Genomic DNA, 27,639 nt, shown 5'->3' on the forward strand with positions numbered 1-27,639 from the left:
AGCGTTCTTCTGCCATAAGATACCTTCTATAGCTGGAAGACACTGTATAGTTAATTGAATATAACAGGCCTATATCTCACCTGCAGCTCAGGTCTTCTGTTAGGAGACTGCCTATTAGTAAGGATGCAGTCTGGTGTCTTACCAACCTACTCATCTCATTCTCGGCCTGTCCCTCTTTGGGTTTAAATAACAAACATTGAAACAATTGGTTATAATCCGATCACATTTTATTGTTGTTGTTTTTTTTGTTTGTTTTTTTTAGAAAAATAAGAAAATAAATATGCAAGCCAAATTTCCCATGGGGAAAAGTATTTTTTCTATAGAGATATCCACAGACCTCAATCTCTATATAGTTTCTGCTTAAAAATTCAGTGTGCTGACAAAACATAAAGCAATTAAAAAAAAACAACCTACAGTTAGTTGTTCAACGGCTAAAAAGGTTCAACGTTAATTGATAACAAACAATATTTAAGAACTACAGTTCCACATGACTCAATTACATCTTTTAAGTACAGCAATAAATAAAATAATTAACGAACGCTGGTGCTCTTATGGAATAAGAATAAACAGTGATGTTTGCAGCATTACACCGTAACGCAGGGGTGGGTGACTTCAGTCCCCAAGGGCCGCCAACAGGTCAGGTCTTCAGGATATCCCTGCTTCAGCACATGTGGCTCAATCAGTGGCTCGGTCAACGACTGACCAACCTGTGCTGAAGCAGGGATATCCTGAAAACCTGACCTGTTGATGGCCCTTGGGGGACTGGAGATAGCCGCCCCCGCCGCAGTGAATTACTGTCCTATTGACGATCCAAACATGCCACATTCATCTTGGCATCACTAGCAATATAGCTCACTTATTCGAGCCTGTGGTGCCCTTTGAGACATGAACTTATAAGTATTTAGAAAGTGATTATATATATATATATATATATATATACACACACACACACACACACACACACACACACACACACACACACACACACACACACACACACACACACACACACACACACACACACACACTTTATAATGACAACACAAGCAGACACCTCAAGTATAGGGTTTGGAAGCTGGTGAGTGGACACCTTAACAGCACCACAGGATAGAATAAGTGGAAGGGTATTTCTAGTAGTGCCAAGATATAAGCAGAGTGAATAAATATAATAAATTTAGCTTTCATATTTCTTGGGTACAGTGCAATCAAATCAGACACAAATGCAGGTTCCACCCGCCTGCTTCTGGAAGGGATTGGATTCTGAGAGCACTGAAGGGCCCTCCAGCACAGAATGGAAAGGTGCCGGCCGACGTACAGTATTACTATTATATATTATTAACAAGTGGGAGAAATGCTTCATGGATAAAAAAAAATAAAAAAATCTTCCCTCTAGGTATTAATCAGGTATTTTAAACACATTTTTGAAGTTGTTTTGGGAATGTTTGTAAACACTGTAAGTAGAGATTTTGGAATAGTTTTGCTGCTCTTAGCTTTACGTCTGCATGTTAAATACATTTCCATATTCACTAAAGGTGCAAAGCTTTAGCATGTCTCAGCTCCCATTCATTTAATGGGCATTAGAGTGCTTACGCATAGCACTCATAGCACTATTTAGTGAATATGGGCCTTGGATCGCTGTCTGGCAACAGCGGGGCTGGGGGGGATAAATCTGACTGCATTATCATTCGGGTGGATAACATAACAGAAAATGACCCTTGTTATAATTACCCTGAATTCCCATTGGTCTTGGGTGGAACTGGCCCTTTAAGCTGGCAGTGCATTGCCATCTCTGTCCCTTGTAGATAAGCAAACAGGAAAAAGTGCTATAGAAACTCCCCAAGCGGGTGTGCTTAGATTATGTTTCATGTACATCTCTGTTTCAAGGCAAACTTGGTGAAGCAGTAGGATTGTGTTTGATAAATATGGTTTGTTCTTTGCCCCAGCATCTATTAGGGCAGTGACCCTATAGGATGCAGATATCTTGTTCACCCACCACTCAAACCACTGGTAGGGCTTCTGATCATCTGCTACTGCTGGTTAAACTAGTGACTAGTGAGAGGGGGACACCTGCTAAAGGGGTCATTCGATATAGTTGGAAGCGGACGTTATCGGACAATAATGACCTGCACTGTCATGTAAGACTATATTGAATTGCTAACGACATGTGCTCCACAACATTATTCTCTCAGGGTCATAGTTCAGAGGGCAACTTCTAGCATTACTCGTCTATGGCACTGATACTGGTGAGTCACTACGTACGTTTGTTGTGGTCAAATTTCAGCTTTGCCCAACAAATTGTTATAAATAGGGAGGATCACGTGCCATGCGTTCAATATCACAAATATTTAGTAGGCACTTTTAGCGGCTGCTTAGATGCCAGGGCAGCATTCATTGCTGAAAACCTAAAGTTCAGGTCTGGAATTCTTCTTCGCAAAGACTTTGTTACAGTACATCTGTAGCTCCATACTGTCCGCCATATCTTGCCTTGATAACCTTCTTTTAAACTCATCTGTTGTAAAGTAGTAGATGATTGGATCTAGACATGAGTTCATGCTCGCAAGACTCAGGGCCACTGGGTGTAATGTCAGGATCGCCTTTCGTTGTGAGCATGATGATATTTTATCGGCCTTCGCCAAAAAGTGTAAGGGAAAGCTAAGGTGATAAGGTGCAAAACAGATCAAGAAGACGACTGCACAGGTCAAGATCATCTTCAACGCTTTCTTTTTCTCTCCAAGGTCATGGGCGATTGAATGTGGCTCTCGCAATGATACGATAGTCTTCCAGGAACAATACACAACAATCAGTAGAGGAGTCGCAAAGCCAAACAACTCGGCCAATGTGATGGTCATTATGGAATTTGAAACCCCGATGTCCTTCAGAGGGAGATCCATAAAGCACTTTTCATTTGTAGTTGTATTATTGTTGGCTCTTAGTAGAGGAAATGGCAAACAGCTGAGACAAACCGCTATCCAGCCTGTAATGCTGATGTACACATCAATGTTCCGTTTGCTATCATTAAATTTAAAGGGGTAAATGACGTACAAAAAGCGCCTAACGCTAATGCAAACTAAGAAATAAATGCTTGCATACATATTCACATATTTCAGGTAGAAACAGAACATGCACAGAAAATTACCAAAAGGCCACGACTCGTTTAGATAATAAAATATCCTAAGTGGCAGGGAAAGGACCTGGGCTAAATCTGCAATAGCCAGATTGATCATAAATATCACCGCCCGCTTAGTCTCCCTGATGTAGGCGTAGAAGACCCATAAAGCCAGCACATTGCCTATTAAACCAGGGACTAAAATAATAGTGTACGTGATCGCATACAAGTAATTTAGAAACTTTGCATCTGCATCACAGTCACTGCCATTAACAGCACCACTAGGCATTTTCTAATGTGAGAGACAGCAGAATAAGTGAAACAATGAAATTAAATGTTACACACACCTAAAACGTAGACCTTGGTTCCCAAGTTAATGCAGACTACTAACGATTAGTCTCAGATTGTTTTATGCATATATCTGAGTCCTGCATTAATAGGATCATATAATTGTGTTGCTTCTAAAGTCTTTACAATCTAACTTCTAAATCTTCTGATTTGACCATGTGCTCTAATTCATGCATCGCCCTGTCTCTAGTGACAGTATCTTGGCGTGCTGCAGCTGATCCGCTCACAGTGTTTAAAGTTCTGTGGCTTAAACCACCGTGGGATAAAGTCTTCCTTTAATTCCATCTTTAGCTGCTTAGAATTTTATGTCGAGGCTGGTAGATGTAACCTTGTCATCCAAGACTCTCCAAATATTTAGATCTGGTAAACGAGAGTCAAACATTCTTCTCCGACAATGTTCAGGCCAAACCACGCGGAGACATCAATTACTGCAGAAATGTATCTGTGAAACACAGAGAGGAAATTAGCTTTCACATATATCTTCCTCAAGCACTAAACATTTTATAAATATATAGTTGAAATACTGTTTCCAACTCTTCCTTAAATTCAGAAAAGTTTACAAAAAAAAAAACTAGTATGCATTGAGAACCCCCTCTTTCTTCTATTGATGTTTAGTGATGAGCAAGTTTACAGTAATAGAAAACCTCTCATCTGTCCACATCATTCAGTGACAATAGCTACCCCCCCCCCCCAATTCTCATGTCATATTGCCTCTCAGCCATTTATTAATACATTTTCACTATTGTATTGATCAAAGTCTGCAACGGTTGTGCTCAAAACTGCATCAGATTTATCCTAGGAAGAAATTCATTGAAGCGATTTTGTAAAAGATGACGTTATAAATCCAGGCATGGTCACCATCAGGACAGGTTTTCAGGCTATCCCTGCTTCGGCACAGGTGGAGCAGTCATTCTGCCTGAGCCAGTGATTGAGTCACCCGTGTGGAAGCAGGGATATTCTGAAATCCTGTCCTGTTGTTGGCCCTTGAGGACCTGAAATGGCCAACCCTGCTATACGTTGGGCTGCTGCTTGCACCAGTTTTGCTGCCAGGAGACTCTGACCAATATCTGAGATGAAGCAGCGTTAACGTGAGAATGTGTACAAAATGCAGCACGTGGAAATTGAAGAGAAGTATTGTAAGACCGCACTGCCCAGCCCACCAGGAACCTGCTACTCGATGGAAGCATCTTCTTGTAGTGTTATTCTATTGTATTGCATTGCCAAATTGTTATTGCATCTTCGTGGCCAGAAACATAACCAGCCTGTTCAATGACAATACATCAGTATTCTGACTATGGACATTAATGAAAAAAATGTGACTAAGAAAATGTTTGCTAAAATAAATAAAAATGGTGAAGGGATTTTATTCGTTTCTAAAATCATTCCAATTGATGCCAGTGGGGACCTGATACCGAAGGGCAGAAAACGCAAAGCCGGTAGCTTTGTCTTACTTTAAGTGCTTTAGAATATAACATTAGAAATCTGAATCAATGCTGCTTAGAAATCTCACCAATGTCTTGCTGTTTTTAAGATTGCATTACTTCGAAGCCTTACATTCACCAATTTCCCCAATTTTGGGGGTCAGGTTTCAGTACATGACATAGATGTATATATTAAAACCTATTTTTGTGTGTAAACTAAAGTCTTAATAATTAGCATTTATATTAAGAGTTTAACCCACAAAGCGCTTTACATTTGTACTTCTGGGGATAATGCAGCCGACTATTTGGGGAGATTTTCAGCACAAGGAAGCCCAGATCATCTGGCCAAACCGTTATACTCCGCGTTCAGTATTTATTCCCACTCCCTCGGCATTCTCGACAGAACATTAATGTGTATGGTTTGCATGTCAAATTGGGGATCCCAGGGACAAACTTAAAATGTTTTCAAGTGATTTCTAAAACTGACTCGCAAAAGTGACAAAATACAGATATGTAACCCTCCTAAAGGGTTTCTAGCAGGTTAGTGTATGTTGCCCCCCCCCCCCTGTGTTACCATAGATATTCTGACATCATGGGAGAGTATTTAGGTTGAGAAGATTCTAGAAGTTGGGTTCCAGGAGGAGAAAAGGAGAGGCGCCTCGGGGAGAGGCGATGGGGATAAAACCATAAAGTAGTAGAGCAGACCAGGCCCCCTCAACCCCCCTTTTTTATTATGTTATTGGTATGGGCAGTGCTCTTTATGTCGGGATCCAAGAAGATGACTAACGGAGTCCAGCAGGCCCCAGAGAGGGAAAAACGATATGCCACGAGGGCCCTATATAAAGGGCTCCTGGGTGTTGGGTGTGTCGGCACTACCTGCAGATCTGTTTAGGTATCCGATTCAACCGGTGTGGAAGTGGCACTTCACAGACTGAATACAAGGTACCACACCTCCACCTGCATGTGATAAGCCACGGTCCCAGCAAGGGCCCAGTATTAAATGGGGTATCTCAAATACCAAACAAATATATAATCATCGCGCTTCTCCATGTAAGGAGCATGCAGCTGGCGAAGGGATTGGCCATACAAATGTGAAAAACAGAAAGTGAATCCCTGCGCTTCTCCCTTTGGGATAGCAATAAATGGGGAATAAATAATGGTGTAAAAATCTACAAGATAAAGGAGACTTTTGGTTACATCCTTTGATCAAATAATGCCAAGCCTGCTAACCACGTCAAGGTAAGTCTCAGTAGCAGGTCCCTATGCTAAATGCATACTAATGCTATGTGAAATAAACCCAGAAGGGGTTAATATACCCAAGCATATGCTTATATAACCTAGTGCAGTTAAAACTGGTATATACCAGTGAAGATACTTACATGTCTGCAAGTAAAGTGAATAGTGAAAATACAGGGACCACACTGGGAGATTTTATACCTTGAAAAAGAAGGGACTGGCCTCCCACAAGCTGCCCAATAAGCAGTTGCAGGTGATTTGGCTAAATACATTATTCACACCCTAATAGTGGTGCCCACTGGAAGCGTGCTGCTAGGGATTTAATTTGGCCCAACAGAAAATGTAAAACAAATATATAAAATGTGAAAAACAGAAAGTGAATCCCTGCGCTTCTCCCTTTGGGATAGCAATAAATGGGGAATAAATAATGTTGTAAAAATCTATAAGATAAAGGAGGCTTTTGGTCTCACAGATACCACTCTGAGAAAGGAGGGTCTGGTCCAAAACCAGTAAAGCAACCAAGCAGATATACCTCCCTCTGAGTGTTATGAGCAGGCACTTATGGCAGCGCAGTACTTCTGAATAACCATGAGAAAACAGCACAACGTTGTCATGTGTGAGCGTTCCCCGTGCCTGGGGACACGAATAAAAGACTGTTGCTGTACTACAACGTTCCTGGCGCCCATTATTTTCTCCCTTGCCACCTCTTCGCCCAGCCGCCCAAATCCAACACCCTGAGTCACGCCAACCCATACTGAGCAGCCAATCACAGCACTCCGATGTAATCTCTCTCTAAGACGGTCAGGGGGGTTACATATATTTTTAATGCATGTAAGAAAACATACCTCCTGTTTTAGTGTTACTGGCAGGCGCTGCTGCTTTAGTAACATACAGTGACTTCAACTCAAAACAGCACTGGTTTAGTAATATTACCTCATGTTTTGTAAACATGAGCTGACACATTCCTTGTGTGTCATGTCACAATGTGCGCTCTCCCTAGAATACATCCTTATCCGCATTGGCCCTCCATCAGGACACTGGCCGTTACCGACTTAACACTTTGTTGATTAGAACTTTGAGGCACAATATTGCCTAGTCATCCAGTTTCATTTCTTAGGGGCCTCTGAATGGGGAAGTGTTTGTCAATCAAGTGTTTTCTTTCCCCTTATCTCCCCCCTCCCCCCTTATCAGAGAACCAAGACCAGAGGAGGGGGGACTCGGCCTGTACTAGCACTCGCTCATCACACAGTGACATCACATGAAAGGGAACAGTCAGAGGAAATCAAACCCCTCCCAAGTCTCACTTTAAAATATAAATATTTATAGGTGTCAGTTTTGGGTAAAAAAAGGCATTAATTACCAAGGTGAGGCCCCTTAAACATCACTGGAATTATGTTCCTAGGCAGGATCGCCCCTTCAGAGGCATGGATGAGATCAAAAGAGCAAAACATCTCTGTCTGATTTGCATTTATTTAATGAACACAGCTACATTGTTACATTAGGTTTTTTGCAAGCTGACACCTCCAGACTTCCCCTTGCAGCACCGAGGAAGAAACACGGCAGGTTTGGTATCAGTAAAACATAGCGTACATGCTACGATTATCTAAGACCTAATTTTTACTTTCGAAATTCAATGGAACTTGTAATAAAATATTATTTAAGTGGTGGGACTGCTATTTTGCCACTTTAAAAATGCAAAATACCGACTTTTCTTTTGAACAATTTTGTCCATTTCAGTAGAATTTTGGCAGCACGCGTTCAATCGCATTTCTCACTGATTTTACAAAATTTAAAAAAACCTCGATTCCAAATCTCTAATCCTCTTTGCTCATTGATATAACATAAAACGTTTCTATGTTCACCACACCTAATAATATTAACTCAAAGACACATTTTCCGTTACCACATGAATCACTTGATGTGTGTATGCATAGTCTGAGAACAGTACATGTTTTCCATAAGTTAAATCTTTTACATAGTCTATACTTTATAACTAAAGTTCCTGTCGTAAAAAGTTCCTTTGATGGTGGAATTTTTCTCGTGTACATGTGCTCTGTGCACAACGCGGCGGTGGAAATCCCCTTCCAAAAATACTGCATATCGGTAAAACTACTTACGAGTGGGCGTTAGTCTCATAGGAAACTTCGTTGTGACTATGAAATCTGGCGTTGCCCCGTGCAAGAAGTTTGCTTTGTCCAATGGGACGGCCGCACGGTGAAGAAATACGAGGTCACTTGGAGAGCGATGGATTGAATCCGTCGGGCGCTATAGCTACGGCTTACGTGGGTAACCTGCAAATACAGCGCACGTGAAAATCCTACATATGGGATAGATATTTGTATTAATTATCTGCAGTCTGTAACAAGCTAAAAGTCAACTGCGGTGCAGGTGGAAACCCTATAAGTATAAGTACGAATATACACATTTCAATGAAGAGAATAGAATTCTCTGCGAGACATTGTTAAAGCAGCAGACCTGCACTGATCAAGGGGGGGGGGTTGCTTATATTTTGAAACCCCTTACTTTTAGACGGGCTTTCTTGCCCTTTCCAACACTTTTTTAATTTTTTTAAATCAGTGTCCAGGCAGTTAAAATTGAGCTCTCCTGCGAGCAGCACTGCAGTGTGAGGGTTACCATGGTAAACTCCGAAGCTAGAGACTAAGAAAGATTATTATTATTATTATTAATTTTACAGTACGAAAACACTTGAACACAAAACAAAAAAAGAGCATGTGATGCTCAGGGAACAAAATATTAATATTATATGAGTTATATTCATATAGATTCTGGTGGGATTGCGGCTTTAAGACTGAAATAACACCATGCAAAGTTGTCTTTTGTTTTCATGATTGCATTCGCTAAACTCCCACAAAGCTTCCCCTTTTCTTTGCAATCAAGGTTTCTATTTTTAGCTCTACGGCTTAACGACTTTCAGAATTAAACTTTAGAACTGGCCCCAGTGTTGCAGACACGTGAGATGTGGTATTATAATGGCTGCATGTGATGGTGAGGCTGTGAGAGGAGGTGCACAATGCTTTCATGTTGCATAATGACAGGACAGGACATCCAAGGAATGGATCCCCAGGATCTCTCTTTTTGGGATTTCTCAACTCCCCCCCTTCCCTCCCCCCCCACCCCCCTCCCAAATACAATGCTTACAAAGGGTTCCTTGTCATCAGGATTTTATTTATTTATAAAATATTTTACCAGGAAGTAATACATTGAGAGTTACCTCTCGTTTTCAAGTATGTCCTGGGCACAGAGTAAAACAAAATAATACATGGTTACAAATACAGTTACATAAATGATCAACCAGATCAAAGGTCTCTTATCTGTTTCTGTTATTGTAGCTGTAGGGGAAGGCTTCTCTGCTCTCCTGGGTCAGCGCCCTTGTGTGCTATGGAAATGTCCAGGTATAGAGTTCTTGTCCCTTTGTCTTGCTGTCAGCATACAGTCCTTCTGTGTGCATCAAGACATCTTTTGTCCCTGTTACAAATCCCTATTGCATTTTGCCATGGTCTCTTACTAACCCCCTCTTACCAACACTGCGCTCACCCAAATACTTACTCATACCTTTTTACAAGCCCCTTTGCCCTTACCTCAAATACTTACACCCTGTGAAACCTCCCAGATTACCCTTTTTATATTCATTGGCTTGTGCATGAAATTCAAATTGTTACTGAAAAATGAATGAATTCTGCGTGTTGGACCTGCATTTTCATATGAGAAGGCTGTAAGAGATGTGTGTAGAGGTATGCAAATGGATACCGTTTAGGGTGAAATTAACATATGGCTTTATTGAGCCTTTAAACAGCACCGCAAACAGCACCGCAAACAAAAATATACAAAAACAGCACATCCCTATCCCTGTGTAAGGGCTTACTTACTACCCCAGTCCCTCTGTGCAAGGCTAGCAGTGTGGAAAAGCCATTTACCCACTTATCACCCCAAAGTCTCAGCGATACCTTAAAGCAGGTGGCCCATCCGGTCAGTGGTGTCTTGGTGTGCTTCAGGGTCCAGCCTCTGGCAGGTTCATGTGTACTCTGTATCCAGGAAAACAAGTCTGGTCCCCTTGTGTCTTGCTGTCAACACACAGTCCTCCGGTGCATTTAAGACCCTTCTCCTCATGTCAGCAACCTTGTGTGCTGAACAAAAACTCTCTAGGTCTGTTTCAGCAGGAGTTTTAAACCTGTCCTAATTAGGCAGGTGGAGTCTGGTCATTTGCCTGGCTGCACTCAACCAGCTCCCTGCTGGATTTAGAGGTAGTTTCTTCAACAGGGATAAGTCCCTGTTACATACATCCCCTGTTACAAAGACGCTGTGCTTTTATGGTGTAAATGGAAAGGGTTGGAAACCACTGATCTGTCGCACATACTCTGCTTTAATAAATATTTCAGCCAAACATATAAAAGGATAGTACTTACCCTAAATATTTCCCATGTGTTTTTTTTAATTCTATTTCCCTTTTTCATATTTATAGCAAAAGCTACAAACCCTGTCCATCAAAATCGAACGGTAATGTAGGATTGAGAGTAAAGAGGGGTTCTTCTTTAAGACTAGCAGCAACTTTTAACAGGACAATTCCTCAACAATTCAAGACGGTGGTTTATGAAGTTTAAGCGGAAAGTACTACGTAATCTAACGCCAAAGTATAATTGTGTGATTTTGCGTGGGAATGTTAATCGCTCGCCGGCTGACTTGAATCAGGCGCCTTTTGGGTGATTTGCCTATATTCAGAGGCATTTAATCACTAATATTATCCGGAAATGCATCAAATTTCCCACAAATTGCAGACAAAAAATCACTTTGTCCGTGTGTGACTGGGGAAATGTAGCAGTTGCTAAATGTAATGAAACCTTTGGATGATATTTCTCATATTTCTGCTAAGGTTGGGAGGAGTTTCTCCTCCAGTGACATGTTGCACAGATACCTTTATGGTGGATTGTTCTTCTGAACAGTGTGTAATCACCAGTGGCATAATTACAGTGTGTGTGTATAAACTTTCACAACGTGCACTGTATATCAGCCTAACATAATTGCAGGAGCAGTGAGGAATAGGGGAAAATGAAATCCATTCCTTGCCCCCGTTCAGTTCGGGTCCCTTCTGGGAAACGAAGTCACACAGAACAAAATCCTGTTTTTCTTTTGAGTACGGTGCGTGTTTGGGGTGTTTCCGTTTCTTCAGTTGTGCGTAATTGGCTACAGTCCATATAAAATATTATTTTAATGGTTTCAGATTTGTAAGAACATTTGGACTATTCTTGACATTTCACTGGTATTCAGCAGAAGAGACGTGAGCTGCCAATTAGCAAACATTTTACCCTTCTCACAACTGCGAGACGCCATTTTTTTACATGACCTATTTTAACATAAATTACTGATTTTAGAAGTTTCTAGCCCCCTTTTGCAGAGCAATGCTTTTCAGGCTTTACTAGCAGTAATCTGGTTATGATTTGAAAATAACAATACGGCACATACTAATTATCTAAACCCTCCAAGGGTCATTACTAATTACAAGCCATCAATCGATGTGTTAAAAGAGACTACTTATTTTTTAGATTACTTTTTTTTAAACCTGTAGAGAAAAGTATACATTCCTAATTTAACAAAAATGTTGCAATAACTCATTGGTCATTAAGTGAACAATCCCAGGTATCTATAATATATTTATCGTACCATCTTTCAGCTAATACGTTTCGGCGTGTCGACTTGTCGCAAATCACACCCTGCTTGTGACATTTCTGGCTCTCACTTCTAGGGATTCTGATGGCAACTGCTTTTACGGAGGAACACCTTAAATATAAATGTGGATTGCAGAAAATACTTCATATAATGGAAGTGCCTTCATCTTACAGGAGACAGGCGCAGTCTGTTTGTTTATATTTTTTTAAAACATGCATCCGATCCTAGTAGATGAACTTTGGAGGATGTTGCCAGGGCCTTTGTAAGAAATGAGAGTTACAAAACCAGAACTGATTAAATCTGTCTTTCAGAATTTTGAGTCATTTCAATGCAATGAAATAAGAGGAAACCGCTAAGTGTTTAGTAAATGAAGATATAGTCATGTAGAGCAGGCGCAGTGCTTGGCAACTCTTGGGTGCCAAACGGTGGCAAAATATGATCTACTTTATGATATATATTTGCAGATGTTTGTATACCAATGGTGATACCATTGGAAGAGTATCCAGTCCTAACGACAACCCTTTCATTATCATGTGTCTTAGTTTTGAGCTTGAGTATAACACCTGGGGAGCCTCATGCATGTGTGTATATCTTTATATAGCACCATCCATTTACATAGCGCTTCACAGCAGTAATACATGTGACATAATAATATAACATAATGCTATATATACTGTACATACATATATCTCAGGTTGCAGGATTTATTATTGCCACATTCCCAATCAGTCCAACTTCCTCATCCCATTTTTGTAGCCGTGCCAGCTTTTCTCCCCCTTTAAGATATAGTTTGAAGGCTCTCCTGGAGGTGATGAAGTTTAGCGCCAGCAGAAGCTTAAATAAATGGGCGAGCCACAATGGCAAGAATATGACCCCATGACAGCATTCCTAGACGGGGAGTTTGCAAAGTGAATCCTTCAGAATGATGTATCTGGAAACCTGGAGGACTTCCCCTGTGTGGAAGTAAAAGTCATAGGGGATTTTGTTTGTAATTTTATTGTAAACACCTCCTCTAGTTATCATCGTTAAAATGGCAAAACATTGCAAATAATGTCTGATACTGTAGTGGATTTAAAGTAACATGAGTATTTAGTGCTGTATGAGTGAAAGCCTTTAGAATGGGGTGTTTTGTCCTAATCCCATACAATATTACTTCATTATTTGTCGCTCTTACTGTACGATAATGCCTCTTGGTAAAGCGCAGCATACATTAGTTGCACTATATAAAAAAAAATATATATATATATTGTTCTTCCAGAAGGGTTCTACATGAGAGAAATATTGTAATCATTTAACTATGACCAATCACAGCAGCATCCTCACTTAAGCATTTGGGGGTCACATATGGTATAATTCTGTGACACATCGGGTGCAATTGGTCTTGACACCAAGGCCCTGATGAGTAATATCTATCAAGTGAGCAGGGTTTTCTCCTGACATGATGCAAGATTTTGGGCCTTACTCAATAAGTCCAAAGCAGACAAACACCAACATCAACTGAAAACTGCCATTGACGAAGCTTATTGAATAAGGACCTTCGTGTCTGGCTGGCCAAGTATCAGACGTATGAAATGTGATACATAATGTTCCTGGCTCTGATCACTTGACGCAAAGTGAAAGAAAAACTGCACCAGATACAGATCCCAACTCTGATGATAACATTTCTCAACGCAACTCATCCTCTAAACTGCTCCAGTAGCAACTCCCCAAATCTCTTTAATGCAAACAAAGCAAAGCTAACACAAAGGGATCGAACATGAAATAGCCTTTGTCAGGGTCTATCTGACCCCATAATACATATTCTCAAACCTTCATGCCTGCTAGTTCTTTATCTTGCTCCCCACAACAACCGTGTGCGTTGTATATTTTGGGAATGTAGCATTCTGCTTTTGAGAGTTCAACTTGTCGGTATATTTGTCATCTTGTGGTCATTGGGAGGACCAAGAGATATACTGTGTAGAGTATAAATAGGTCTGGGTTGGCATTGGGCCCACATGCTTTTGTGTTGAAGATCAACACTTTAACCACTATACCACAGCTACAGTACATATTCAAAATGTTATTTTATATATATTTGTTACATTTACATCCTGATCAAGTGAACAAACATAATGCTTGGTGAAGAGTTACATGCGTCTGTACCTTCCCTATATTGGATCGCCAATATATATATTGCCACATGGGACTGGTCCATAATACCGTAGTTGGTTTATCTGATTGTAATCTAAATCTATAACTAGAGAGGCAACTAGCAAGATAACAAGACATGGTTACAGAAAACGTACTGTTACATTTTCAAGCAAATTGGCTACAAACCCATATTTACTCAACTCTGTGATATCAGTGATCATGTTAACATCATGGCTTAGTGCTAATCCCGTGATATTTCCAGGTGTTGAATATTTCCTTTATAATGACCACAGAATTAGTTGAAATAACACAGAAACTCAGAAATCAGGTTTGAATCATGTCACTTTAGAAAAATGTGATATTTAGTTCACAGATTATTATTTTTTTTACATTTTCGGGATGATATATTAGTGCAAATTGTCTTTTTGGAATAATGCAGCTTTGTTCAACTTTGCTCCAGCACTGCCTTTACACTATATCACTGCCTTTACACTATATCACTGCATTTACACTATATCACTGCCTTTTGTATCTATAATAAAAATGAATTCACCTTGAGACCCAACCTACTGTATGTACTTAATACATATCGTTGCTCTGCTTCAAGATGGCAAATAATGATGTCATGTTATATATTGTATTGTCTCTGTGTAATGTAACAACAATGTAACATTTTTGGCATGCAATTTGTGGTAAATGTACCCAGTATCATGTAAATTGTCTCTGTATTTCTGCATTTATGTTGGTACCAGGTAATGCACACCGTGTGATAACTTCATATGTAGATATAAAGATGTGCCTTTTCTTCTTCTACTACTGTACCATTGTAAGGCTGGAGTGACATTTACAGATATAATATATATATAGATATAAACACACACCTGCTTAACGAAGCATATGAGCAGCTCCGTGGCTGATACTTCACACCTGATACATAAACTTTGGCCACTTGCAGACGCACTTACCAGAACGCCCTCCTACTGTGTCTGTACATTCTTCCCACCTACCAATTAGATTGTAATCTCTTTGGGCAGGGACTCCTTTTCCTAAATGTTAATTTTATGTCTGAAGCGCTTATTTCCATTACGTGTATGTGTTATTTGTATTATTTGTTATTTATATGATAGTCACATGTATTACTGCTGTGAAGCGCTATATACATTAATGGTGATATATATGTCAAGACATGCATACATATAATGATGTGGTTTTTTTTTTTCTTCTACTACGATTGTAAGGCTGGAGTGATATTTACAGGTAAATACACCATTAAAGGCAGTAAAACCAATTCAATGATGGACTGAATCTATCTGTTTGCCTGTACATTATATGTTTCAATAGGACAGTAATGTAGCCATCCTTGACACTGCATGTTGGTACATGGATTTTAAACACAATGCTAATAAGACCATATAAAGTTTTTTTCATATATGCCTAACAGTCTTATTTTTAATTGTTTTTATTAATATGATGTTTATTGTGCAGGGTTGTAACGGATTCTCTCTGCTAGCAGTTCTCAGCACGTACAGGAAGTGGCCAGGTACACAAAAGTATTACTGAAGACCCTGCATTGTATTATAAGGCGCCTTGAAAAGTTACTGTTCTGCTCATCCGAGCAGCTTGATCCAAGGGTGCACTTGTTCCTCTTTTTATATGATATAATAAAAAGATTACACGCGATACAATCGGCTGAGGGACGCCAACATTTGCAACAAGACTACATGGCAATCGCTTCATCAACCATTCATTTAATAGTAGCAGAACACACAGAATGTTTAATATGCACGACTGAGCCCCAAAATGTATTGTTTCTGTGCTTTGTTTGTTTTCACCATTCATGTCCTTGCCCAGACATGTTATCTACAAGCAACAGCTTAATATACACATCAGTGAGAGGGAGACATCTGCACTCGTCTTTCTCTTTCGTTGCCCAACAATTATGTTTTGTTTGTGGGCAAAGTATAGCCACGGTACCTCTATTGCTGATATTAAACTAGGCAAATGGCTTTATTTTGGTCCTGTATTCGGTTTTACAGCAGCTAGGACACCGGGCAGACATGGTGAGTCAATCGGCTGTTATCTGCCATCACATTCTCTGTTTCTGTGTATTATTAATGACTAACTTATAAGCCAGGCTTCTGTCTGTGAAACAGACACACAACGCTTAACAGCGACTAATTTTAGGAATACTTTCTGATTTCTTATTCTAATGTAAAAAAATATGAATCTATTCCAGTAACAAATGCTGTAGGAAAAGGTGGACGGGATCATGTACAAAGATAAATATTCCATCTTCCTATTTTTTGAATGACATCTGAAGCTCTTATTCCCACTGTGTGTTATATTATTCTGTATTACTGCTGTGAAGCGCTATGTACAGTACATGGCTGGTGCTATAGAAATAAAGATATACATGCACGCACATAGAATTACAGAAATCTTATGTAAAACCAGACTTTAATGTAGCTAGTGATCTCATCCTAAAATGTGCAACAAAAAACAAATAGTACAAGCGTGAAACATTGTTGAGCTATTGTAACAGATCCTACCTTTTTCTCTGTGACTTGTCAATTCTCCTTGGATTAATCTAGTTCCAGTGTAAAAGTGATGTGTGTTCTGGTTTGCAGCATGAAAGTACAGTACAATACTCTCCGTATCTCGGTATCTAGGAAGCTACACCCTCCGTCGTTAGCACGATGCATACAAACTCCACTTTGGAGTCGAATCTTAGAATAACTCCCCCTCAGCACGTTTCCTTTTGTCACACGCCATGTGTTTCTCTCTCTGTCTGAGAAATTAAAGCAGCAGGTCGTTTTTGGGGTGACTTTTTATTTTCCTGCCTTATTAAAGATGCACAGATGTCGGCCTCGGGGGACCCAAATCACTGAGACTCTGACGTTTTGGAACCGAAAATTGCATTTTTATGGAAAAGTACTGGCTTCTATCAGTTACAGCAGAGGTGGCCAACTCCAGCCCTCAAGGGCCACCAACAACTCAGGTTTTCAGGATATCCCTGCTTCAGCACTGATTGATCTACCTGTGCTGAAGCAGGGACTGATTGCCACCAGTGATGAAGCCAGGATACCCATAAAACCTGACCAGGTTGCCCTTGAGGACTAGAGTTGCTCACCCCTGAGTTACTCTATGAAAAACTTTATATGAGACCAGTGATGTTAAAAGCCTGGGACACTAAGGGGCCTATGCACCAAGCGTTCATAAAAAAAATCGCCAGGCCATTTAAATCGCCATTTTGTGGAGCGTTGCTATCATGGTATTCAGAAAACCTCGATTACCTGGGATAACAAAATTCCCAAAACGGGTGAGTAGCCGGCGACGTGGTGATCGCCTCTCTGAAAAGGCCTAACCCGGCGATTCCTTTCTGCTGCAGAGAGAGCTGCGCGGGGAGAGGCGGCTCTCTCTGAGCAGCCGCCTCTCCCTGCGCGTTTCTCGCCCAAAATTAATGTTTTTTAATATACATTTTATTACTAGTGTAGATGAGCAGGGGGTCTCCGGAGCAGAACCGTGTTGATTTGAGGTCCGGGGACCCCCTGCTTCCCGAGATACAGGCCCCGTTATGGGGTGCCGGTATCTCCTATGCATTTTATACCCACGGTCAGGTGACGCGGGACATTTAAATGCATAGGAGATACCGGCACCCCATAACGGGGCCTGTATCTCAGGAAACAGGGGGTCACCGGACCTCAAATCAACGCGGTTCTGCTCCGGAGACCCCCAGCTCATCTTCACTTGTATTAAAATTTATATTAAAACAGCTGCTACCCACAATAAACATTAAAAACACAAAAACACTAATACCCACCTCTACCCCCACATGATTGATACCAGAGGCCTCAGGTGGTCCCCGCGCGTGTCCGAGGGTCCTCAGGTGGACCCCACGGGTGTTCGGAGGTCCTCAGGTGGACCCCATGGGTGTCTGTGGGCCCTCTAGTGGTCCCATCTGGCCTGCGGTACAAATCCTGTGGGCACTTTTTTTCCCTAATACACTGAAATAAATACACCCCCCCTCTCCCAACACATACAGTACAGTAATGGACAAAATAACTATTATCCAGATTACTATAAATTACTATAGTGGTTATTAACCGCTAAGGTGATTAAGGGGTTAGGGGCCATTAGAGTGTATTTTTTCATGTATTCTTGCTGGCATCGGAGAACATGGACCTGGTGTATGCTGACGAAGTTGCCCTTCATGATTGCAGGGGTAAGTAGAAAGGTTTATTTACTTTATTTATGCTGGCTGGCTAACATTTTATTTTATAATGGGCAAATGACCTATTATCCTTATCTGGATAATAGTTATTTTGCCCATTACTGTATGTGTTGGGGGGGTTGGGTGTATTTATTTCAGTGTATTGGGAAACAAAATTGACCCCAGGATTTGTACCGCAGGCCAGCGGGGACCACTCGAGGGCCCACAGACTCCCGCAGGGACCATCTGAGGACCCCCAGACACCCGCGGGGCATCCCAAGGTCCCCCGGACAGCCACGGCCTCTGGTATCAATCATGTGGGCGTAAAAGAGGTGGGTATTAGTGTTTATTGTGGGTAGCCATGGGGGTGAAGGGGTATTTGTCCCATAGTGGGTAGCGGGAGTGGTTAACCCCTTCATTGCCTTAGTGGTTAGCCGCTAAGGTAATTAAGTTGCCTATAAAAGCATTTTTATTGCATGGGATTCACTCCGGGGGTCTCCCGTGCTGATATTAATGGATATCAGCTCCGGAGACTCCCGGCATCAATCCGATGCAGGAAAAAAGCATTTTTTTTTCTAAGTTCCTTCTCGCCGCTTCAGCAGCTTCTCACCAGCCTCACGCCAACTTTTCCTGGCGTGAGGATTTTGGGAGAAACTCGCCATTCTAGAGCCGCGATTTATTAGCCTCGATTACCTAATCACGGCTACTAGAATTGCACGAGTTTCAGAACCTGCCGATAAGTGGCTAATCACTGCTCACCCAGCGGTTTTTTTTTTTTTGAAGGCTCAAAATGTTGGCGATTCATGCCTTTATCGTCCACTTATCGAGACTTACTGAATAGCAGTAGACATTTTGGCCGATAAGTGGCTTCTGAACCCTCATAGCATAGGCCCCTAAGTCTCAGTCTGTGAGAGCCATAGAATATCAGTAAGGGCTGGAAATGAAAAATCTGCATTGTATCTTAATTCTAAGTGTCATTTTACAGACGATAGGTGGAGCTTTCCCCCCCCCCCCCTTTCCAGAGGCTCAAACACGGACCCTTGCCAGATCTTCTCATTTTGAGACATCTGCTCATTCCCAATGAGCTTGACCCTCCCCATTGAACGCCATTAGTCCTCTGCTTTCACTGACACCCGTATTGGTTAAGTTAACGCTGATATCATTGGTATTTTTGCTGTAATCAGATAATCATTTTTTAAGGCTCTAAGCATAACGTAAATGTATCGTTAGGTCGCTGCATGAACCTTAACAGACTTTAGTGGATTTGCGATGCTATGGTAATACCTCATTTGCATATGATTTGCATGTCATTATTACGAACATTCGTTATAGTTAACACTATGCTCTTTACCGGCGAAAACCTGGCTCGCCAATATGTATCTGTACTTTGAAGATACACCGTTACTTTTAACATGATGTTAAATGTTTGAAGCTGGCTGTATTTGGGCCTGAGAGTAATAAAAAAGGCATTTTGACTTAGCTGTGGAAGAGCTGGTCTTACAAGTGGGACAAATTCCTCAAGTTGCTTCAATTCGCCATCAGCATGGTAAGCCGGGCCTTATCAACTTGAAAACAAATAAAGAGAGTCTTCTTTACATACAGTACTGCCTTAATAAATAGCCCTCATCAATGGTAACCTAAAGGAGGTCCCACAAGTGTGTGTGTGTATATATATACTGTATCTAGGTCTGGTGTAGATCATACTATATGCCAGGGGCGCTCAACTCCAGTCCTCGTGACCCCCCAACAGGTCAGGGTTTCAGGATATCCCTGCTTTAGCACAGGTGGTGCAGTCTTTGACTGAGACAACTGTGCTGAAGCAGGGATACCATGAAAACGTGACCTGTTGGTGGCCCTTGAGGACTGGAGTTGAGCACCATTGCACTGTGCTCCTCATTCCAACACTGGACAATTGAGAAAACCACAAAAAATAGGCGCAGTCCACCGCATCATAATTAAGAAAAGTAAAAAAAAAACACACAGTTATTTAGAAGCCGACATCGGGAAACAAAGTAACGAGCGACGGTTCCAATCCCAGTGACCCTTCCCCAGCTCTGGACACTAATGCACTTTACGGGTTGGTTTGGTCGGTAGCTCCATCATTTAACTTGTGCGTGTCTGTCTGTCTTTCCACCAGCCTGCCCTATAGAACATATACGTAGGGTCGGGATAAAAATAGCTCTATATACATGAAGATGGTGCAAATCAGTACAATGTTTTGGTGTAGTCCTTTCATCTTACTGCTCTACAGATCTGAAAATCAGATTGTAAGCTCTTTAGACCAGAGATATATTTAACTGTATGTAGAGGGAGAAAGGGGGTGGCCCGGTATTAAAGGGGTTGCACCCCATTTGGCCACCCCTGACCGCACCAGGGAGACAAGGGGTTAACTGGACTGAGGTCCAGAAATGTGATTTAACCCTTGTTATGACCTGTAACTGTATTTTCCCCTGTTCCCCTGTTCCATTGTAATGTCTGTGTTAGTCAGTGTCTGCATCACACACACACTAGAATCCATCCGGGAGTACAAGGGTTAATAGTCCTTTAATGATTATAGCTCTTTGTGAAGTTTTCCCGCCTTTTCAGGCACCATTTTGCAGGTTCCCATAAGCCGCCATTAGGGCTCAATGCTTTTTAATGGTGAATCTTGCTGTGAAGTCCGGTTCCTGAGAAGACCAGCAGATGGCGTCCTAGAGGGAGAGCGGCGGTTTCCCATTGAAAGTCTATGGGCTCATTGACTTCAATGGAGAAACCCTCGAAAGAGCTTTTCAGGAATGAGTTGGCTGCCTTCCAAACCGCTTAACCGCAAAGTGGATACAATGTCCTTTAAAATAGTTAAAATTACTTGAGTCAAGTTCAACGTTAATTGGCGTGGGAATAAACTGTCCTGGGGGCCCTAGAAATAAAATTCTTTTTGCCCCTAGTTCCTAGGCTTCCCCCCACTCGACCGCAACCGGGTCCCCGAATTCTGGACCCCCGATAAGGGTCAAACCATATAGAGCGGGTCACACCATAGGCTTTGCCGGCGGCGGCAGAAACGGCTCAGAAAAATGACTAAGTGTGAAATGCTGAATTTTAGGAATCCATATCTCCGGTTCCGGAGGGACCAGAGGATCAAGGTTTGGGGTATCTGTAGTCACTGCTCCGGCATCACTGCAGAACCATCCTTGACCCTCTTGGACGAACCCGACGGAGTATGGACCCCCTTGAAAGTTCGGGACTTTTTCCCATTGATTCTAATGGGGGAAAAGCCGCATGGTGAAAAAAATGACTAAGTGTAAAATGTTGAAATGTGTAAGTCCATATCTCCGGTTCTGGAATGCCCAGAGGGATGGGATTTGGGTGACATGTAGCCAAGGTTCCGGCTTTAATGCATGCCCATTTCCAGCCCCCTCAGACCACCCAGACGGAGTATGGACGACTGTAAAGATTTGTGGATTTTCTCATAGACTTCAATGGCGGCGGTTCCCTATTGAAAGTCTATGGTAGGAAACCAGCAGGAAGATAGGTGAAGATGTGTTGCACTGCCTCAATTTCCAACTCCCAATGAGACCGGAAAAAATACAAAGTGAGCACTCAGCTAAACAACAGGTCAGGTTTATTGCAGGGTGGTGCAGCAAGGGGACAGCAAAGCCACACGAACGCACCTACGCGTTTCGTGCACGGGGCACTTTATCACCTTGATAAAGTGCCCCATGCACGAAACGCGTAGGTGTGTTCGTGTGGCTTTGCTGTCCCCTTGCTGCACCACCCTGCAATAAACCTGACCTGTTGTTTAGCTGAGTGCTCACTTTGTATTTTTTCCGGTCTCATTGGGTGTTGGAAATTGAGGCAGTGCAACACATCTTCACCTATCTTCCTGCTGGCTATCTACCTGGATGAACTGCACGCCCTGGATATCTGGAAGTCCTGCAAGCACTAAGGTAATAGGGCCAGAGCGCCCCTACATATATGCATATGTTTACCAGTGCCTCTGTTCATTTTATATTGGTTACTAGGGGGGGCTGTAATGGTGTTTCAACTGTGGTGGTCATGTGGACCCCACTAGACTCCTAGCCCGCACCTGATAATTGCCATATTATTCATGGACTTTCCATTGCTATCCAGTATCATTCACATATGTTATTGAGGAACTTTGACCAATTTGGATGCATCACTTTTTTCCTGTTTTTTATGGTAGGAAACCCCATTGAATACAACGGCGGAGTTGCTCCATTGAAACCCATGGTGGCGGAGCCTGTTGTTTTCAATGGGGATTTAGTGAAAAGCTGAGATTTCTGTTAACGGAGATTTTTGTATTAAAATGAAAAATTATTTAATGTGCATTTGTGTAACTCCGGCTCCATAGGTCGTAGCAAGTCGCTTTTTGGATCATATGGTGCTCCAGTTCCGGCCATTAGAACTGGGAAGTTTGGTTCTGCTAGACCCAATGGAACCAGAAATTTCAATATGTTTATATTTTATGTTTGATACTGTGTCCCAAGGTAGGGACAAAGACTTAGGGGAAATTCCTTTGTCCACCAAGATAGCAGATGGCCCCAAGAGGCGCCCTAATGTCTAGGATTTGAGTGCTGTTCAAAGGGTCTTGTCACCCTCTCTGTTTACCTAAGGGCGGAGGAAGCTCAAACCAGAGCAGTTTATAAGTGTTCCATTTAACACCTTCCAACAAAGGTTTTCCTGCCAGAAAGCCAAATGGGTAGACTGGCTGGCATTCCTGATGCAAATGTGGGGCTTCAGAAATGAGACCCCAGAGTTCTACTGCGCATGTGCCAACTAGCAGGGGGGCATGGGTCAGAATGCTTTCCCACGTTAGTGAGTGGCTGGAGGTAATTGAAAACCAATCCCCTGTGCTTAAGGTTAAGAATAGAGGGACAAAAGATATATAAACTGCTGTTCCCTATATTCCTTTGTTGTTCATGTTTTGCAAGTTCTTCAAGTGTTCAGTCTGTTCTATACCATCTTGTTTGCTGAGAGAAACGCTATGCACTGTCTTCCTGCCAGAGGTCTTCCATGCTTTTGGGTGTCTTGATGACTATGAAGAGTGCTGTATGAACTGCCAGTCCAGCTGTGACTGCTTCATCATTTCCATTTTACGTAAGTGTCTATATTTTGCCTGTTATTTGTACATATCTGTTGTGTTCACCTTTATCAAGGAATAAATTACATTTTATCATATCTAAGTCTCGTCCCAGTTCAAACCCAGGTATATATATATTTATATATAGTTTTGGTGTAAATTACAACCTGTCACAAGCTACCGTGACACTGTACTCTTCTGCCATTTATATCACTGCATACAGTGGAAAGTATCTTACACCCCCAGCATTTGCTGGCCCACTGGTTCTTCCAATGATCTCACGGTGAGAAGGTTCAGAGTCTTTCATAGTACAACAGTGGGTGTGAAAGGCAATAGAACACGTGAGACATATTACAATGTTCCCATTTGCTGGGACCTAAGTGGCAGATATCCCTGCACCATAGAACTGACAATTTAAAAGTAAGGCGTAAGTGGGTATAGTTGGAGAGATGTCATAATGTGCGTGGTTCTGTGGTTGCTTTTTACGAGTCTAGAAGTTGCAATTCCCTTATCTTATAACAGATATTATTGATGTAGGAAAAGGAAGGGTTGGGGTAGCAGGAAGGTATAAGATACGTTTCCTTAAATATGTTAATTTTTAGGGGACTTTCAAATGTGTGAAGAGTAGGTGAGAACCTCCTCTTGTTTGACGAAATATTTTAGGGTGGACTCTTAGGCAGGTGGTATCTGAGGACGTGCTGCAGACTCTCACAGGGGTCATTCTATATGGTCCAAAGTGGCCATAACACCTGCACAGGACACCATTTTCTTTGGCTGCTGCCCCTCTCCTCCCCCTCCAGCCCCAGCAGCAGCCATGTTCTCTGGACATGCGGCTGAACACAGGGTTTCTCAGCCCCACATGTCCTGAGAATCCATCTCTACTTTATTGTTGGAATAATAAAATTAACTCTAACTATAGCGCTTAACCTATAATGTGTGACTTCCACGTGCAACAAAATATTGTGCAATAAAAAACAGTTGTGATACCAAAAGGCTAAAGCTGCCACAGGCTTCCCACAATGCAAATTATCTCCAACCTGCATACAGTGATATGATAAATGAAAAAGGATACCTGGCGCTGACAATTACACTATGTCCATATGAAACACAATCAGTCTTTTAAATGCAAGCCTAAAATGCACGGCTAAAACAAGCCTTAAAATCACTTACATATACTCACATGAATACATGCGGTTTAAAACGTCACGAGAATGCCGTCCGCAGCTTGTGGTGTTACTCCCTTGTCTGCTCCGGTTGAGGTCCGACCTCTCAGTGCTTAACCTCAGCCGGTCTGATGCGCCTGCGTCTCTCTCCCCCGGGGAATTCGTGGCACAAGTGGACGTTAAAGGGATTAAAGCACAGATTGTCTCCACTGTATCCAGAAAGAGGCACTCCTGTAAGTAGACACAGTCTACATTGGGAACTGTTTATGTAAGGGGAAGCCATTAGAAATCAGCAGTACTGCGCAATGGTGTGCCTCTTTATCATTTCCAGGTAGATTGGGATGCTGCAGCAGTAAAGAAAATCTACAGACATCAACTTTAAGATTTGGACTCTGGGGAATTTTCAAGAGACTGATTTTGTTTGATATGGACATAGTGTAATTGTCAGCGCCAGGTATCCTTTTTCATTTATCTACTTTATTGTTGCACCAAACACACAGTTTTATGTTTTATTACGTTTACACAACAGAAATAAAAGGGTCAGTGTTACAGGGTATGAAGGAGCTAAATAGTATATTAAAACAGGGTAGCTCAGGGGGCTGGTGGTCATATGGACAGGGGCCAGGGACCGGGCTTAACCTTTATTATACTGCTCCTTGGGCCTCTGTCCGTCGCACTTGTCCCTTTTTAGCAAGAAATTTGTACAAAATCACAAGAATTTATTCCTGCCCTGGAACAGAATGAGAACGGAGTAATAACTGAAATAAAACTTCACACGCACACTTGACCGATATGTTAAACGTTTGGCAAATGTAGCTGAAACGTGCCACGGTAACAGATAACTTCCTCTTTTTGCTGTTTCTGCGCTAAGGTTTTTCACCGTAGTGCCTGCCCATTTGGATCAGTTTAGGAGGTTAGCTGCTGGTGATCAGTTTTTTCCCTTCAGCCAATATAGAGACACACAGTGTCACGCAGGAATCTGCTTCCCTCTAAGAAATATATATATATATATATTTTGTTTCTATTGTAATTTGTCTAATTATAAAAAAGCAGAACACCCTTTTTCATGTGCCATGGTAACGGTTCGTAAATACTATGTTGAAACTGGCATGACCGCTCTGTACTGTATATGACAATTAGCCTGGGTTATGTTGTAAGAAGTATAGATTGTTATATAGAGTGCTATGAAAGTGTAACCCTCCTTTCCTGGCTCTTAAGGAGTTTACATCGAGTTGGAAATATATATATATAGATTATATATATATATATATATATACAGTGTTCGACAAACCTATACATTTGCTCGCCCCGGGCGAGTAAATATTGGCCCAATCAGCACACGTTTGGTACTAGGTGGCGAGTAGATTTTTTGGTGATTTGTCAACCACTGTGTATATATATATATATATATATATATATATATATATATATATATATATATATATATATATATATATATACACACACATGCTATGAAAGGTTTGAGAAACCAGTGTGGTCACACGAACGATGAAGGGAGAAAGATGCCTTGGGTCTTTGTATTAAAGCAGATTTACAAGCGGTTTCCTCTGGAGCTGACCCGCACAATTCATAGCTCCGAGACCCCCCAGTTCCTGAGATACTAACTGGTTTATTTGCCAGAGTTTTTTCTCCCATTTGGTAACTCAGAATGGTGGGGATGTAACGCCAGCAACTAAATGGGGGGTGTTAGCTCTCCAGAGCTAAAAATAGTGCGGTTTAGTTCTGACTGGCCCCATATCCCTAATTCTAGTTGTTTAAAGAAAAAAAGCTATTGAAAATTGGAGTTGCAACGTGGTCATGTGACTGATTTATCATTGTATCTGTTATTGTCAGCATCAAATGTACTCAGTGTATGCAGATTTGTTCAGATAGGAGATGTGGCAGAGACACAAGCAATGTTTCCTAGTATAGTAATAATTCTCCTTTCATAAACCTTGGCAACAGTAGTTACCCCCCCCCCCCACCCCTGAAAAACACCACCAGATTTCTCAAATTAAAAACAATATGATATATGTTGGGTTGTCAGGTGGCTTCTCCAAAAATACTGAACAGAATGGTGAAAGGTGTGACGCACTCGAGACACACACACACACACACACATTCCTCTTCGCTCCCTGCCGTTTCCACCTCTCCTTGGCCCAACCCCCAGGCTTCTGACACCTGATTTGCTGCATTACCCAGCAACAACCAATCAGAATGGAGGATGCTGCCCAGTCCCCTAACAACCCTGCTCTCTCCCTTACCGGGAAATACCCCCCCCACCCCAAGCCTGTCAGGTCACTATGTCCAGAAAGGTAATGCTGGACACATACATCCAGAGAGGTAAAGGAGATGTATGAGGATTGACAATGTGGAGCAGGGACATATAGAGTGAGGATATATATATATATATATATATACACACACACACACACACACACACACACACGTATATCTGTGTATATATATATATACACACACACACACACACACGCGGAGTGAGAAGATATTAGATATACATACACACACGCGGAGTGAGAAGATATTAGATATACATACACACACGCGGAGTGAGAAGATATTAGATATACATACACACACGCGGAGTGAGAAGATATTAGATATACATACACACACGCGGAGTGAGAAGATATTAGATATACATACACACACGCGGAGTGAGAAGATATTAGATATACATACACACACGCGGAGTGAGAAGATATTAGATATACATACACACACGCGGAGTGAGAAGATATTAGATATACATACACACACGCGGAGTGAGAAGATATTAGATATACATACACACACGCGGAGTGAGAAGATATTAGATATACATACACACACGCGGAGTGAGAAGATATTAGATATACATACACACACGCGGAGTGAGAAGATATTAGATATACATACACACACGCGGAGTGAGAAGATATTAGATATACATACACACACGCGGAGTGAGAAGATATTAGATATACATACACACACGGAGACCTGAGAAGACCTGAGAAGCCTGATGTAAGGAAGATAAAGGGATAAGGCAAGTCTCATGCTTCTGGTTGGCAGGTGGAGAAAGGCACCTGAGAAACCCAATGCTTGTGCGGTGAGAGGAAAAAGGGATCAGTGAAGCCATAGGCTTGGGGGGCAAGAGGGATGAAGGGATTACAGAAGCCTGATACGTCTTGTGAGCATGAGGAGAGAGGGATCAAAGAGATGTGATGTTTGGGGAGGTGGGGGAAAAGGGTATAGAAAAGCCT

General features: G+C 41.7%; 1 protein-coding gene and 1 long non-coding RNA gene across 10 annotated transcripts in view; one reads left to right on the forward strand and one right to left on the reverse strand.

Annotated features, from left to right (window-relative positions):
- Nucleotides 1-219: 219 nt before the first annotated feature.
- GPR174 (G protein-coupled receptor 174) lies at nt 220-16,658 on the reverse strand. Of its 3 annotated transcripts, XM_075572905.1 has the most exons (4): nt 16,473-16,658; nt 11,788-11,904; nt 8,229-8,402; nt 220-3,896 (listed from the first exon to the last, which is right to left on the reverse strand). In XM_075572905.1, exon 4 carries the CDS (start codon nt 3,393-3,395, stop codon nt 2,403-2,405), a length of 993 nt encoding a protein of 330 aa, XP_075429020.1. In that variant the 5' UTR covers nt 3,396-3,896; nt 8,229-8,402; nt 11,788-11,904; nt 16,473-16,658; the 3' UTR covers nt 220-2,402. The 3 variants fall into 3 exon arrangements, with proteins under 3 accessions (XP_075429020.1, XP_075429021.1, XP_075429022.1); XM_075572906.1 differs by lacking the exon at nt 11,788-11,904; XM_075572907.1 differs by lacking the exon at nt 11,788-11,904 and having other exon boundaries at nt 8,229-8,428.
- The window catches only part of LOC142467344 (uncharacterized), a 49,708-nt gene continuing 37,857 nt past the window's right edge, over nt 15,789-27,639 (forward strand). For 5 of the 7 annotated variants that reach the window (XR_012788370.1, XR_012788374.1, XR_012788376.1 and 2 more), the window contains exons 1-4: nt 15,799-15,983; nt 18,334-18,465; nt 23,135-23,227; nt 24,705-24,827. This is a non-coding gene — a long non-coding RNA (uncharacterized LOC142467344). Of the gene's footprint in view, nt 15,984-18,333; nt 18,466-23,134; nt 23,228-24,704; nt 24,828-27,639 lie in introns of all 7 variants that reach the window. The other 2 variants (XR_012788371.1, XR_012788372.1) reach the window with 2 other exon arrangements.

This window comes from Ascaphus truei, chromosome 16 (assembly GCF_040206685.1).
Source record: "Ascaphus truei isolate aAscTru1 chromosome 16, aAscTru1.hap1, whole genome shotgun sequence".
Classification (NCBI taxonomy): Eukaryota; Metazoa; Chordata; class Amphibia; order Anura; family Ascaphidae; genus Ascaphus; species Ascaphus truei.